The 14,182-nt window shown below is 37.3% G+C and overlaps 1 protein-coding gene across 2 annotated transcripts in view; it reads left to right on the plus strand.

The window, feature by feature from the left end:
• The window catches only part of EMB3144 (AAA-type ATPase family protein), a 385,432-nt gene that overhangs the window by 291,599 nt on the left and 79,651 nt on the right, over positions 1 to 14,182 (plus strand). For both annotated transcript variants that reach the window (XM_089391628.1, XM_089391629.1), the window contains exons 6-11: positions 10,039 to 10,113; positions 10,220 to 10,345; positions 10,466 to 10,575; positions 10,679 to 10,757; positions 10,897 to 11,034; positions 11,231 to 11,342. In XM_089391628.1, the coding sequence (XP_089247754.1) occupies positions 10,039 to 10,113; positions 10,220 to 10,345; positions 10,466 to 10,575; positions 10,679 to 10,757; positions 10,897 to 11,034; positions 11,231 to 11,342 (640 nt within the window). The remainder of the gene's footprint in view (positions 1 to 10,038; positions 10,114 to 10,219; positions 10,346 to 10,465; positions 10,576 to 10,678; positions 10,758 to 10,896; positions 11,035 to 11,230; positions 11,343 to 14,182) is intronic.

Consider the following 14,182-nt stretch of genomic DNA (forward strand, 5'->3'; position numbering starts at 1 on the left):
AAGTAAATACAAGTGCATGCTCAACACATTATAGATCATCAACTAAAGGAAACAGAAACAAGCTCACCAATGACATCGTTATTTTTTGACTAATGTCCCTGGAAAAACCCAATGTGGGAAAACTGGTGCAACTATCTGAGGGTTTTCTTATTAAGCAATATGAGAGTATAGTCTGGGTGCTGAAACTGGCCTACCCAACAAAGAATTTCCTTAGTAGTAATAGATCTCGGTTTCTGACAAATATACTAGCTGAAACCCCGGATAATCCTTCCGGCAACTACTCAGCACCAATTGTCCCCCTAAACCCAACATGTGCCCAATCTGGATTGCGTCAGCCTCTCCTAGCCCAGCGCTGGCCCTGCGTCAGCCTTTCTTGCCCTGCGTTAGCCCTAGGAGGCCCTACGTCAGCTCTTTGAGCCTCTGCGTCAGCTATGCTAGCCCCTTTGGTGCTCTACGCAGTGCTTAGCTGCCTTTGTGTGGCCTTGCATGAGCACTGGCTGCTCCTGCGTCTCTCTCTTTGGCTGCTCTGCTGCTATCCCGACACTATCTCTGCCTCTCTGTCTCTCTGTACTCAATGCCCCTCAGCTGCTCTCTAGATCACTAATTCGATCTCTCTTAGCAAAGCCCGCTCTAGAGAATTGAATGACTGATCACTCTGGTGTGTCCTCCAAGTGACCCTCAAGCCTCCTCTTATACTTTTCCTGTTGACATCTCAATGGCTGAGATTAAGTCCCTAATCAACGACTACGATTAGATTTGGCTTGATCCATGTCTTTTGGACCACTTCTAACACAGATTCATATTAATACACATTAATATTTTATTTTCTCTAAGTTTAGACTTAGGGACTCCATTAAAAATATTAATCATTTTAATATTTCGTGATCTGTTTAGAATTTGCCCAAACCCTTTCTGGGTATTGGAGATCTCATGTGCCCCAACCTCTCTACCAAATTTCGTGGCTAGAGCACATTCAATGCTACCCCAAATTAACAATTTGTCTCTAAGTACTTTACAATCTCTCCTAAAGATAATCACTCATATTTTGCACCTGTACCCTAGGAGTAGCCTTGCATTAATTAACTTACCTCAAAGCATAAGCTTGGTTGATAGAAAGATAGGACCACCTTTCTCACCCAACTTGCGAAGCCTAGACCCTCTTTTGTGGTTAACATGGTGACCTTGCTGTGGTTGGAGCCACAATCTCTACAACGCCAGAGGCATTGGGTGGTTAGAACTCCAGGGGAGGTATCATTAATATATCATTTTCTATCTTCCCCTGAGTTTCTTTCTCACAACCTACACTAGAGACTAGCTTCAAAATTGTTGAGAGGAAGGATTCATTTAGATAGACATCTAATTTAAAATAAACCAAGATCTTGCACTTCACTTAGTTTTAGGTGTTGTATTTCATATTGGATCTAAGTTGCACGAAACGGGGAAACGGGTACGAGTTTCCGAAACGGGAAGCGATATGAAACGCGACCTCCCCAAATTTTGGAAACGGGGAAACACGAATATATATATATATATATATATATAATATATATATAATATATATATATATATATGTGTGTGTGTGTGTGTTTGCAATCATAAAGCATAAATGATACATTATAATTTATTACACTTAAACATTAAGATTTAATTTACATCACATTTACTCATGAATGATCACATAATGAAAATAAAAATATCGGAATATCCAAAAGCAACCTTTATTAGATATCCAAATCTCAAAATCAGCGTTTATTTATATTAATATATGAGGCTGCAAGTACAATAAAGACTATAAGGCTTGTTGACCTCTACTGGTCAACTACCCATGCAGTACACCCCCCTTTTTTTGGCAAAAAGGGGCAGCACCTGATCAGCATGTCCGTGCCATCCTGCCATCATCAGCAACTTGGTCATTTTGATTGTAAACCCAGTCTGCATGTATGAATTGTAAATAATCTTAGCAGATATGAGTCGTGTATGTAAATTGCCTAGGTGGACCTAACTTTCTAGTGGTAATCTACGTCCCGGAAGGTTTTTCGTCTCACCGATCCATGATCGGCAGAGTTTTCCTTCAAACTTGACCCCAAAGCCGGGATGGATTTTGTCATTAGAATTTTAGGAGAATCCTAGTGTGTTAATCTGCTAGATTATAGTTGTGTCGCAGAAACTGGGTGATTTGTGAGGGTCTGTATTAAGTGGGTTTGTCCCCTTAAGATGTAAAATTGTAAAGAGTCATCATGAAATGTGTCTTGAGGGTTGAAAATGTTTTAAATCCCCTCATAAGTCCTAAGTCCTAGGTCCTAGGTGATGTTCCCGAAGGCTTAGTTCGATGATCCATTTTAAAATAAATTAAAAAATTAAAAAAAAGAATAAAAAAGAATAAAATAATAAAATAAATAAAAAATTTAAAAATAAAGCAAAAACCCTAAATAATAAAATAATAATGTTTTAAGTGAATGCATGCAAAATATTATTTTTTAATAAATCGACGGATGAGATCAAGAGATGTCTTGATCCTCATCAACGGTCGAGATCATTTCAGCATGGATCACTCGAACTAGCCGTTGGAGTCATTTCCTTTAAGTAGGGTGCTAGGGGTCAGTTCAGATCATGGGATCTGTGAGTCTGATACTGAAGAAGCTCTCTTGTAGATCTGTTTCTGGTTAATAAAAGAAGACTTTGGGGTCCATATCTTGCTGGTGTTACTCTCTTGAAATGCTGTGAGATTGTTTAATTTTCTGCATATGTTATTTTCAGCTGTTAATAATAGCTTTTTGTAGAGTATTGTGAGCACAGGTATCTTGTTCACTTGCTAGGGTTTGAGTGTTGTTAGGGTTTCTGAAGTAATGGCAGGTATCTCCATTACTTCCTGAGATCTAGCAGCATTTTTGCCCTCTTTACTGATGGTTGTTTTGAGCTGTGCAGAAAACCCTTTCTGAAGGAAATTTGTGGGCGTTCGGGGAAGTTCTCGGCTGAACCAGCCAAGTCCCGCAAGCATTTTTTGCTGAGCCCTGTTGGATTTGATCCTGGGTCTATCATTCGGTTTATTTTTCTAAGTTGCATGAGAGATTTTCTGAAGTTTCTTCACAGTGAAATCCCAAAATTTCTGTTTCTTTAAAATATTTCTGTGCTTATTGCCGAATCTGGCTGTTAAGGGGCCAAATCTGTACATTAATCAGTTGTTTCAGGGTTTCAAATTTTTGATCTAGGGTTTTAAATTTCTGCTTTTCGCAAAATTTTTCATTAGGGTTTTGATTTTGGTTTTATGTACATATTATTTTGGGTGATTTCATCATTTCAGGTTACAGGCATCAAAGGAGAAAAATATTCTTGATATACGTTGTCTCAGACCATCACGCCAGGTTTCGATTTCTGCAAATTATTAACGGCTCAGGGTTATCTGGTATTGCGGACGTGCATTTACTGATAAAAGGAGAACCGTTTAAACCTGTCTGCCATTTCCAAACAATCTCAGTGTTCTCCTAACCGCAGAAAATTTCGCCAGAGGAAACGTGCTCTTGAAATTTCATCTGCGTGGTTGAAATCTTCATCTGTCCGCCGTCAAGGTTACCAAGCTAGTTCTCCATCACTCAGTCTTTTTTTCGGGCCAGATCACAACGTCTTTTTTTGGGCTGCGTACCGTTTTAAGTCTAGGCGTATATTTTCCGGAACTGGAAACCGCAGGAAATCGTGTTTCTGCGTATCATCGTTTGCAGTTTTCAAACAAAATAAAAAACTGGGGCATCATTCCAGCAAACGACAGCCCGTCCGCTGACAAACTCCTTGGTGATAAGAGGAAAGCCGTGACCCCTTGCTGACGAAAAGCTTCCAGGATTTTTTATTTGTCCGCAGTTAGTAAAACCGACTCTGCCCTCCGTCGAACTGTGCTATCAATCTTTCATTTTCCGTTCCAAATTTCCAGCACGCAGGTCATCCTCCGTCCATGACTGAATCTTATTGTCTCAGCAAATTTCTCTTTGTATTACAACAGGTGCATATCTACGCAGGTAAAATCGATCCATCACGCAATTAAAATTGATTCATCGTAGCAGATAAAATCGATTATCAAGTCTTATGATTGACGGCTAGGGTTTTTCGACGCGTTTGATTTTTTTTTCGTTGTTCTAACGTAGGCTAGCATAATCATAGTTACGTTTCATTAGTTTTAGATTTAATAATTTTAAATCATATGAAAAATAAAAAATACGATTTGCTGTTTTTAGCGTAGGTTAATTTTATTTGATTTTAATTTAGTTTAATTTTTTTTTTATATAGTTAGTTTTCAATTAAATAAGTTCATGTGCTAGACTTTGGTTTTATAACTTTAGTTTTTAATTAACGTAGATTTTTAATTAGGTCTTTCAAATGTTAGATTTTTTAAATTTTGATTAATATAAAAAATAAAAAAAATAAAAAAGGAGATTTTAGGCTTTACGTTTAGTTTTAATATAGTTAGGTTTTGAATTCATAAAAAAAAAAATCGAAAAATCGTATATATTTAAAATAGTTTTTTTTTTTTATAGATTTAATTTTATGTTTTAGATTTGATTTTAATTAGATTTTATTTAGATTTTGAATTTTGATTTAGTTTGGTTTTAAAAAAAAATAATAATAATAATAATAATAAAAAATTTTATTTAGTTTTTTTTGACTTAGATTTAGATTTTTGTATAATGTTTTAGATTTTAGTTTTAAGTTTTTTAAGCTTTTTAATTTTCATTTTCATAATATATAAAAAATAAAAAATATTTTTTAAGGGGATTTTTAGGGTTTTAGTTTAGATTTAGATTTTTTGTTTTAGTAAAAAAAAAAAAATAAAAAAAATTTGAAAAAATATATTGTGGAAAATTTTCTTTGTCAGATCCAGTCATTTTCGGGAATTATTATCTTTCATGCTGAGATCTAAAATTTTCAAGTCGAGATGCGAATATGATATTTGGTTAATGATTCATGACTCTCGTGGTGGTTTAAAGCATTCATCTTTTTAAATTTTTCAGTCGCTGGATATCGTTTTGGTCATCGTGATTTAGCTGATACCTTGTGATGACAAATGATTGCTGTTCACGGTTTATGTTTCTATGTCATCTAACCAGTAATCGTTCTAATAATAATCTCTTAAGGCACTGGTCTGCTAAATTAATCAAATCCATCGAGTGCTTTTTTATATCGTATCTCGTGTCTCCCAACCAACTGGTCGACAGTTGGTCTCATCATCTCAAAGGGACTACCCCCCTTAGCCGCGGGAGACAGGCTTAAACGGAGGGATCGGGGATCAGAGTGATAGCCCCCGGTCTGAGCGTTGTCGTGTCAATCCACGCGACAACATTTTTTGGCGCCGTTGCCGGGGGTAGAGTTTTTCTGTCCTTGGTGTTTCAACATCTTTTAATCATTCATCGCTCATCTTTCTATCATTCGTTTGAGCCGACAACGCCAACTTTTTTTGGCGCCGTTGCCGGGGACAGAGTCTTTCTGTTCCTGGAGTTTCATCGACATTCATCTTCTCATCTCTCATCTCTTAGTTGAGCTGGCAGATTCAATATTTTTGGCATCTTTTCATCCCATATCAGCAGCACCTCTTGGGTTTGTTTCTTGTTTGGGTGGCGACTCCATTTTCTTATTTTTCCCAGACAAGAAGCCTTCCTTATATCTGCTCGCTGGTACCTTTTTGGATCTTAGAATCAGATTTATTGTTCAAGTGGCGACTCCACCTCTTTCATCTTTTGATTTTCTTGAGCAGAGATCTAGTTCTATCATCCATCTGATCCCTTATCATTATTCATGGATTATTCATGTAAACCATGTCGTTTTACTCACCGTCGCCATGATTTTCCGGAGGAAGCCATTCCTGAATTACCTATTTTTTCAGATGGTGATCCTATCGCTGCTAACAGGCATCTAGACTTGTTTATTCGCATCATGATCATATATTGCAGACCCCCTCAGTTTAATCATGAAGATATCAAAATGCGTCTATTTGTCCTTTCTTTAGAAGATGATGCTTTGAATTGGTTTAACAATTTTCCTAAGGATTCTTTCACTTCTTTAAAAGACATTATCAATGCTTTTGAAGATAGATATGGTTATCCGGTCAGCGTGCCTTCTACCTCTAAAATTGTGCAACAGAGTGAAAGTAATTTGATAAAAGGTCCAGCTGATGGTGAAAGATCCCAAGACGATTCTTCATGTCAAAATGTGTCATCCACCGGCAATATTGCAGATCATCATAGTGGAAAATCAGGGACAAATAATAATGAAAGGGAAGAACAAAAGCAAATTATACAAGATCTAATGATGCTGGTAAGAAATATGGAAAGCAATCAAATTAGTCTTATCAATGATGTTAAAACTTTATGCACCCACCTGGAAAAACGTAATAGGGAGTTGGAGGTCACACAAAATCAGCATGCTAAGGAAATTGAGGCCATGAAAACTAAATATGAAACAGAAATTAGAAGCATGCAAAGCAAGATGTCAATTTTAGAGGAAAATATGGTGACCATGAAAGCTGATCATGATAGGGAAATTGACTCTATGCAAAACAAGTTATTAACTATGGATGAGGAAATAACTATCATGACGTTCAATCATAATAATCAGTTGGCTGACATGCAAGCAAATCATGAAGAAGAAATAAACTCCATGCAACATTGCTTGATGGACATAAAGGAAGAGAATGTTAAAATAATAAAAGACATGAAAGAACATCATGCCAGACAAATCAGTGCTATAAAGGTTGAACACTCTAGTCAGATGGATGCCATTAAAATACAAGTTCAAAGGTTTCAACAATGGTCAGATGATAAGAGAAACCAGCAAACATCAACAGATCAGGAGCCTTCTCATTTGTTACAACAAGCTCCATCTTATTATGAGGAGGTCATTGATTCGATTGAAAGATGGTTGATTGAAGGAGATCCAGATAGACTTAAAAATGATAAAGATCAGATGCAAGATGAAGAGAGACATAGCACGCATATCTTACATACTTCATCTGATAGTTTTGAAACAAAAAGTTCTATGTCATCAGTCATACAATCAGCCAGAAAGAAAAAGCGCAAGAGAAAGAAAATGAGAAGAAGATTTGATACATCAGACGGCCGTGAGCAGCTTGATTTTCGGATAGGAAAAAGTCCTACTATATGCAAAATTGAACATGGCACATCCGACAAGCAGCCCACAGATTTGCCTGAAAGCAGGCAAATGCTCAGTATGCACTATATTGAACACATCTGATGCCGTGGGGCATCTTTTGTATCGTATTTCTACCCCTACTCCTTGTTTTTTCCGCATTTTCATTTCTGTTTTAGGATTCGATTTACTTTTCTAGATAGTTAATAAATGAAGAGCTTTTATCCTTCTTGTGCTTAAATGTATATGATGATTTTTGGATGGACGCTACTTATTTTTGTGTTGTATGGATGCAGATTCTGGATTCTCACATTCCTGCAAGCAACAACGTGTCTCCAAGTAGAGCCAGATGTTGACCTCTACTGGTCAACTACCCATGCAGTACACCCCCCTTTTTTTAGCAAAAAGGGGCAGCACCTGATCAGCATGTCCGTGCCATCCTGCCATCATCAGCAACTTGATCATTTTGATTGTAAACCCAGTCTGCATGTATGAATTGTAAATAATCTTAGCAGATATGAGTCGTGTATGTAAATTGCCTAGGTGGACCTAACTTTCTAGTGGTAATCTACGTCTGGAAGGTTTTTCGTCTCACCGATCCATGATCGGCAGAGTTTTCCTTCAAACCTGACCCCAAAGCCAGGATGGATTTTGTCATTAGAATTTTAGGAGAATCCTAGTGTGTTAATCTACTAGATTATAGTTGTGTCGCAGAAACTGGGTGATTTGTGAGGGTCTGTATTAAGTGGGTTTGTCCCCTTAAGATGTAAAATTGTAAAGAGTCATCATGAAATGTGTCTTGAGGGTTGAAAATGTTTTAAATCCCCTCATGAGTCCTAAGTCCTAGGTCCTAGGTGATGTTCCCGGAGGCTTAATTCGATGATCCATTTTAAAATAAATTAAAAAATTAAAAAAATGAATAAAAATAATAAAATAATAAAATAAATAAAAAATTAATAAAAAATTTAAAAATAAAGCAAAAACCCTAAATAATAAAATAATAATATTTTAAGTGAATGCATGCAAAATATTATTTTTTAATAAATCGACGGATGAGATCAAGAGATGTCTTGATCCTCATCAACGGTCGAGATCATTTCAGCATGGATCACTCGAACTAGCCGTTGGAGTCATTTCCTTTAAGTAGGGTGCTAGGGGTCAGTTCAGATCATTGGATCTGTGAGTCTAAGACTGAAGAAGCTCTCTTGTAAATCTGTTTCTGGTTAATAAAAGAAGACTTTGGGGTCCATATCTTGCTGGTGTTACTCTCTTGAAATGCTGTGAGATTGTTTAATTTTCTGCATATGTTATTTTGAGCTGTTAATAATAGCTTTTTGTAGAGTATTGTGAGCATAGGTATTTTGTTCACTTGCTAGGGTTTGAGTGTTGTTAGGGTTTCTGAAGTAATGGCAGGTATCTCCATTACTTCCTGAGAATCCAGAATCTGCATCCATACAACAAACTACTCATTCAAGAGAACTACTCATGCCACAATTTGTCACAAGAAACAGACTACAGTGTTCTGCAACTCTCACAATGTTTCAGACATCCAACTTTGTTGCATACTTTTGGAGAACCACAGCACGTAGCTTCTTGGTTAAGTGTGCAAAAATTCTGAGATGAATACCCTTATTCTTCCATCACATGTTACTTCCTAATCTGTTCCTTTCTGCATTCCGACCTTGCACTACAATTGTTCTTTTGTTGAGACTGCTTGACCTATTCAGAAGAACTAGGAGCAAATAAACGTCTTGTTCTTATGGCATTTCCTGTTTGTCTCTTATAGACCCAGGTATAAGATGTGACAAACCCAGATAGATATAAATCATAGTTTCAATCACCAATACTGCCATTTTGAAAATGAGCAGAAATATCTTTAAATGCTGCAAATCATTGCTCATTGCCAGCCAGATCTGATCGACTACTTTCAATTATTGCTTTGGTATGGCTTGCTAAGCCATCCCATACTAGCGATTCAAATAGAGTGTCCTAAATTCCAGTGTCTTCACATTTTCTCCCAGTGTATTAATGCTTTCTTCACCCGGTTTGGGAAGTGCATTCTGTGTATATGATTCTTTCGATGGTGCTTAGGATGATTTCTGAGTCTGATTTTGGTGTCAACCCTTCCAGCTCAGCCTGCTTACCCACTAGATCACAAGATTCTCCATTGTCCAAAGCTCAATAAATTGCAAGGAATAGTGAAGAAAATCATCAGAGAGAACCTCGTGCCAGATTCGGGTAACGAATCTCTTAAGTGGCAACTTGACAAGTCGCTTCATTTGATTAACTCCCCAACACAAAGGCACTAAGCTATGTAGAATACATTATGATTATTAAAAATGGATTCTGTGAGTTGCTGTGTAAAGCTACATCTATTTAAATGCACGTAATGTGATGAATTTTGCATTGTGTTATTTGGCTGATATTGCTCTTGTTGACATGTGTCTATAGTTCCACCATTTCTTTTTGTTTCTAGTGCTCTGACATAATGGAAATTTCAACACGGTGATACTCTCCTTCAATTTTTATCTCTTTATAAACATAAAAAAAAAATGGTGCTATTTCTTCTACTCATGTCCAAGGATCAATTCATTTGTTAAAGGTAAGCTAGAAGTTTGAAGTAAAAATGGTTTAAGGCATTAAACATCAAATATTTTCTTTTTCTTTTATTCCCCCCTTTTTTTTTCTAATGATCCTATTCAGCCATTCATGGACGTTAATCTGACTGCTAATCTGATCATTAATTTGTTCTGTGCATGAGTTTATTTATTTATCGTGACTTCTATTTAGAAGTAGTTCTTTAATGGCCTTTTGCTTCTTGTATTAGAGACTTTTTAGTGTATTACGGCTATCTAATGTTCAGGAAGTTGGATATTATATTATATTAACACACAGAGTGGCTGTTTTTAGGGTGGTGTGGAAAGGGAGCAAGGTCTGGTTCAGATTCTCACTGAGTTGGATGGTTTCAAAGCTTCCGAAACAAAGGTGTGGCTAGACTGTCATTATCTTCTGACTTTGCTTGTTTCTTTTGAAGCAACAAAAATATCCTTATTTTCAAAGTTCTAATTACTAATATGACATGGAGTTCCAGGTGCTTGTGGTGGGTGCCACAAACAGATTGGACATGTTGGACCCTGCTCTTCTGAGAAAAGGTCGATTTGACAGGGTTATACATATTGACACACCATCAGATGAAGGCAGGCTGGAAATCTTAAGGGTGTGTTACATCAAAATTCTGCAGTTAGCTTGGTAGTGTGATTGGTGTATCTATCCTGTTTGACTATCAATTGGAAAAGCACATCTTGAATCATTCAATATTTTTTGTTGCAATACTCAGGTTCATGCAAAGAACAAGGCTTTTAGATCAGAAGAAGAAAAGGAGAACTTACTGAAGGAAGTTGCTAAACTTGCAGATGGTTTCAGTGGAGCAGAGCTTCAAAATGTTCTGTAAGCTATCTCATATTTCTTCTAATTTTTCTTTAGTATTCATTTGTAATTCCATTGCTTTATGAAAATTTCCTCTCAATTAGACTAAGATGTGGTTTGGCAGGAACGAGGCTGGAATCTTGTGTGTAAGGAAGGGAAAGGACTACATTGAAAAGGAAGAGCTAATAGAAGCATTGAAGAGGGTTTGTGTCATATGATTTAGAGTTGTGCTATACTTTACTGTGGAATTGCCAAAATTCTCACACTTTAGTTGTGACTTGTCATTCCTTTTTTAGAGTTTGCTTTATTTCCTATAACTACATTTATTCATTCTTTATGCAGCAAGATGGGACATTTTCAACAGGTCAGGAGGATCATGTTGAAATTCCTCTGGAATTGAAATTGCGATTAGCGTATCGAGAGGCTGCAATTGCTATCCTTGAATGCTATTACCCTAATCCACATCGTCCTTTCATCAAGGTAAATACAGTTACAGATGCATCTTCCTTACTGGTACACTATACTATGTATGGACTAGAACTTTTGTTATAATAACATTCGGTATTTGTTTGGTTGGGATGGATAGATCCTGCTATTTTTATATAAACTGTTTCATAAGATTGGCATAGCTAACTGCTGCTGGTAATGAGTTGACAGTTCTTTTTTTGTGCCCCAGACAGATATTCGTATGGTGGACAGTCAGCCCAACATGCAGTATAATGAACCAAAAAATCATGTTTTTGCGAGAAAATCTGATTATGTCAGCTCAATAGTCCGTGCTTGTGCTCGTAAGGATCTAGATAGCCCTTCTTGGTTGTTGGGAAAATACTTGCGGTGCTGTATAATTAATACTTGCTTTTGAGTCTTGACTAAATTGACTGGGATGGCCTTGTACCCAAGTAGAGGTGTTCCACTTTCCCCTTCACATGACCGTATGGAAGGATTATGTAGCTGTTTAATCATTTCTAGTTGTATAATGAGCTATATTGAATTTAGGTTTTGGGACTGTAAAAATGTTCCCAAGGGAGAGTTCAATATTCATTTAAAAAACTATTATTTCTTGCAGCTATGGATCTTGTCTCATGTAAATCATGTTGTAGATTCAAATGAGAGAAGATTCATGGCTGCAAGAATGAGGTTGAAGGAGAAAAGGTGTTCAAAACCTTGGTGAAGGGGGGGAAATGATGGAGAAGAATGACAGACACAGCTGGTTGGCCTCCACATCCTTGAGGCAGCTTGGGTACCTATTTTGTTGAAGCTACACATTGTCATTGGTGGCTTTTGGTTTGGCCACATGCCTTCACTATGTTTACCTTGGATGAGGTTTGGCTTGTGGGTTTGCCCTCCCTTCAAGACGTGTTAGGTTGAAGGTTCTGACGTGCCCTATTAGATATCACAGATCTTCTAATCATAAGTTTCTGTGGTTTTATTTTTCTTGTGGCCATTTTTTTGGTATATTCCTATTGTTGACCACTACGTGTCAATAACCCATAGAAGTACACCCCTTTCTTTCGCAAAAGGGATAGTGCCTGATCGATGTGTTCGTTTCGTCTAGCGATCATCATCTTGATCATCATGTGAACCAATTCTGCATGTGTATAATGTAAATAATCTCAGCAGATCTGTGTCGTGTATGTAATTACCTAGGTAAACTTACTTTTTTGGTGACGATCTACATTCTGGGAGGTTTTTCATCTCACCGATCCATTCTCGGATGGTCCACAGAGTTTTCTTTCAGTCTTATCCCAAAGCCGGAATGTATTTTGTCACTGGGATCTTAGGGGAGTCCTAGTGTTCTAGATTGAGTCTATGTCAATGTTGCACGAAGCGGGAGCGGAAGCGGAAGCGTCATTTTCCAAAAATCTAGGAAGCGAAGCGTCCGCGGAAGCGTCTGCTATATATATATATATATATTTATATTTTTTTGCATTTATACTCAAAACAAACATCCCAAATACCAAATTAATTGTAGAAGACATGAAAACATGCATATTTTTGCATAAATCAAGATAGATATGGCATCCATGATTCCATTGTAGTTACTAGTATGTACAACAATCATCTATATTCTAGCTATTACAAACATACATCAAATTTTTAAGCATATTATAAAACATAAAACATTTAAGCATATTATAAAACATAAAACATAGAGCATATTATGATTTATCTAGCAAGTGAGCAACTGTCAACATTTGTCATGTCCAAAATTCAAATAATAATGTTTACAAAATATGTCACTTGGTCACCGCCGAGCCAAAAAGGTTCAAAATTCAAATTCACAAGTCTACAAGTCTAATGAGTAATCTATGACAAAAAGTAGTAGATTGTGAATATATCTACTATTCTCTCCTCCTTCCACCACGAATAGAACGTGGTGGCGGGCCTCCACGTGGTGGCAATGAAGAAGATGGTGCCTGTGTAAGTTGTGGCACTGAAACTGATGAAGAAGAACCCCCTGCTGTTGGTGTTGAACCATGGAACCTAGGAACCAAGGGACCAGATGGGTGTGGGGGTGGTGGCATATCAACACGGTCATCATCATCCTAGAATCGCTCAAAAAATTCATGCAAAAAAAAAACACTAGTTAACAAAAAAATTAAAAACATGAATTAGAGAAATGCTTTATAAGGGAAAATTGGAAAATTCATACCACAATGGACATACCTGGATAAGAGCATCCTCTAATTGCTCTAGTCGCAACACTCCATCCTCCAAATTGGGCTCCTCTGGATTCTTGTCCCAAATCAACAAGTCTTTATTAGACTTTGCATCTTCACAGTAATGGGACAACAATCGCAAGTTGTAATGAACATAAACCAAGCTCTCTGCCCGGTCTAAACTCAACCTGTTCCTTTTAACACTGTGGATGAAAGAATAAGAGCTCCAACACCTCTCTGCAGAAGAAGTGTTTACCACCTGTGATAGCACCCGCAATGCCAAACTCTGTAGAAGTGGAGTACCCCCTCCATGCATGTTCCACCACTCAAGAGCAGAAAAAGTCTCTCGATCTTTAATTGCATGCATGCTCCCAAATGGACCAGTGTTGAGCGTATAGTTGCTCACCTGTCTCCGTACCAATGCAGCCTCCTCCTCATCAGGGATTAATTTACTCAATGCAGCCATATATTTTTCGTGAACCTCTTTATCTTGGTGTGGTTTTCTCCTGCTTCCCCCCCCAGGTGCTGGTGTTGAAAGCCATGATGGATGATAGTATTTAGGTGTCAAAACATATGCTAATGCATGCAATGGAATATTTAGCATTTCCCATCGGTTTTGCACCTCTACACGAATATAATTGTACAAGGTGGTATCTCTAGGCTCAACAATGTCTTTAATCTGCCCCAACATGCTATCCATTTGCTCATACACCTCCCCAATTACTGGTCGATCTGAATCTGCAAACTTGATCATGTAATAAATTGGTTTGGTGAATTGCAAAACATATTTAACTTGTGACCAAATTTAACTTGTGACCAAAAGTAACTGTCAAGAACAGTGTCCTTGACTGCATTAGCACCATCTGTGTCAGTGTTAATTTCATCCCATGTTTCAGCACACACCAGATTAGTTAAAGCTTGTCTCACCTTCACTAGCCGCCTAAAGGTGAGGTAATAACTAGCAAATC

The sequence above is a fragment of the Pinus tabuliformis genome, chromosome 1_1 (assembly GCF_031772625.1).
Source record: "Pinus tabuliformis cultivar Carrire ecotype Pingquan chromosome 1_1, CPIR1, whole genome shotgun sequence".
NCBI lineage: Eukaryota > Viridiplantae > Streptophyta > Pinopsida > Pinales > Pinaceae > Pinus > Pinus tabuliformis.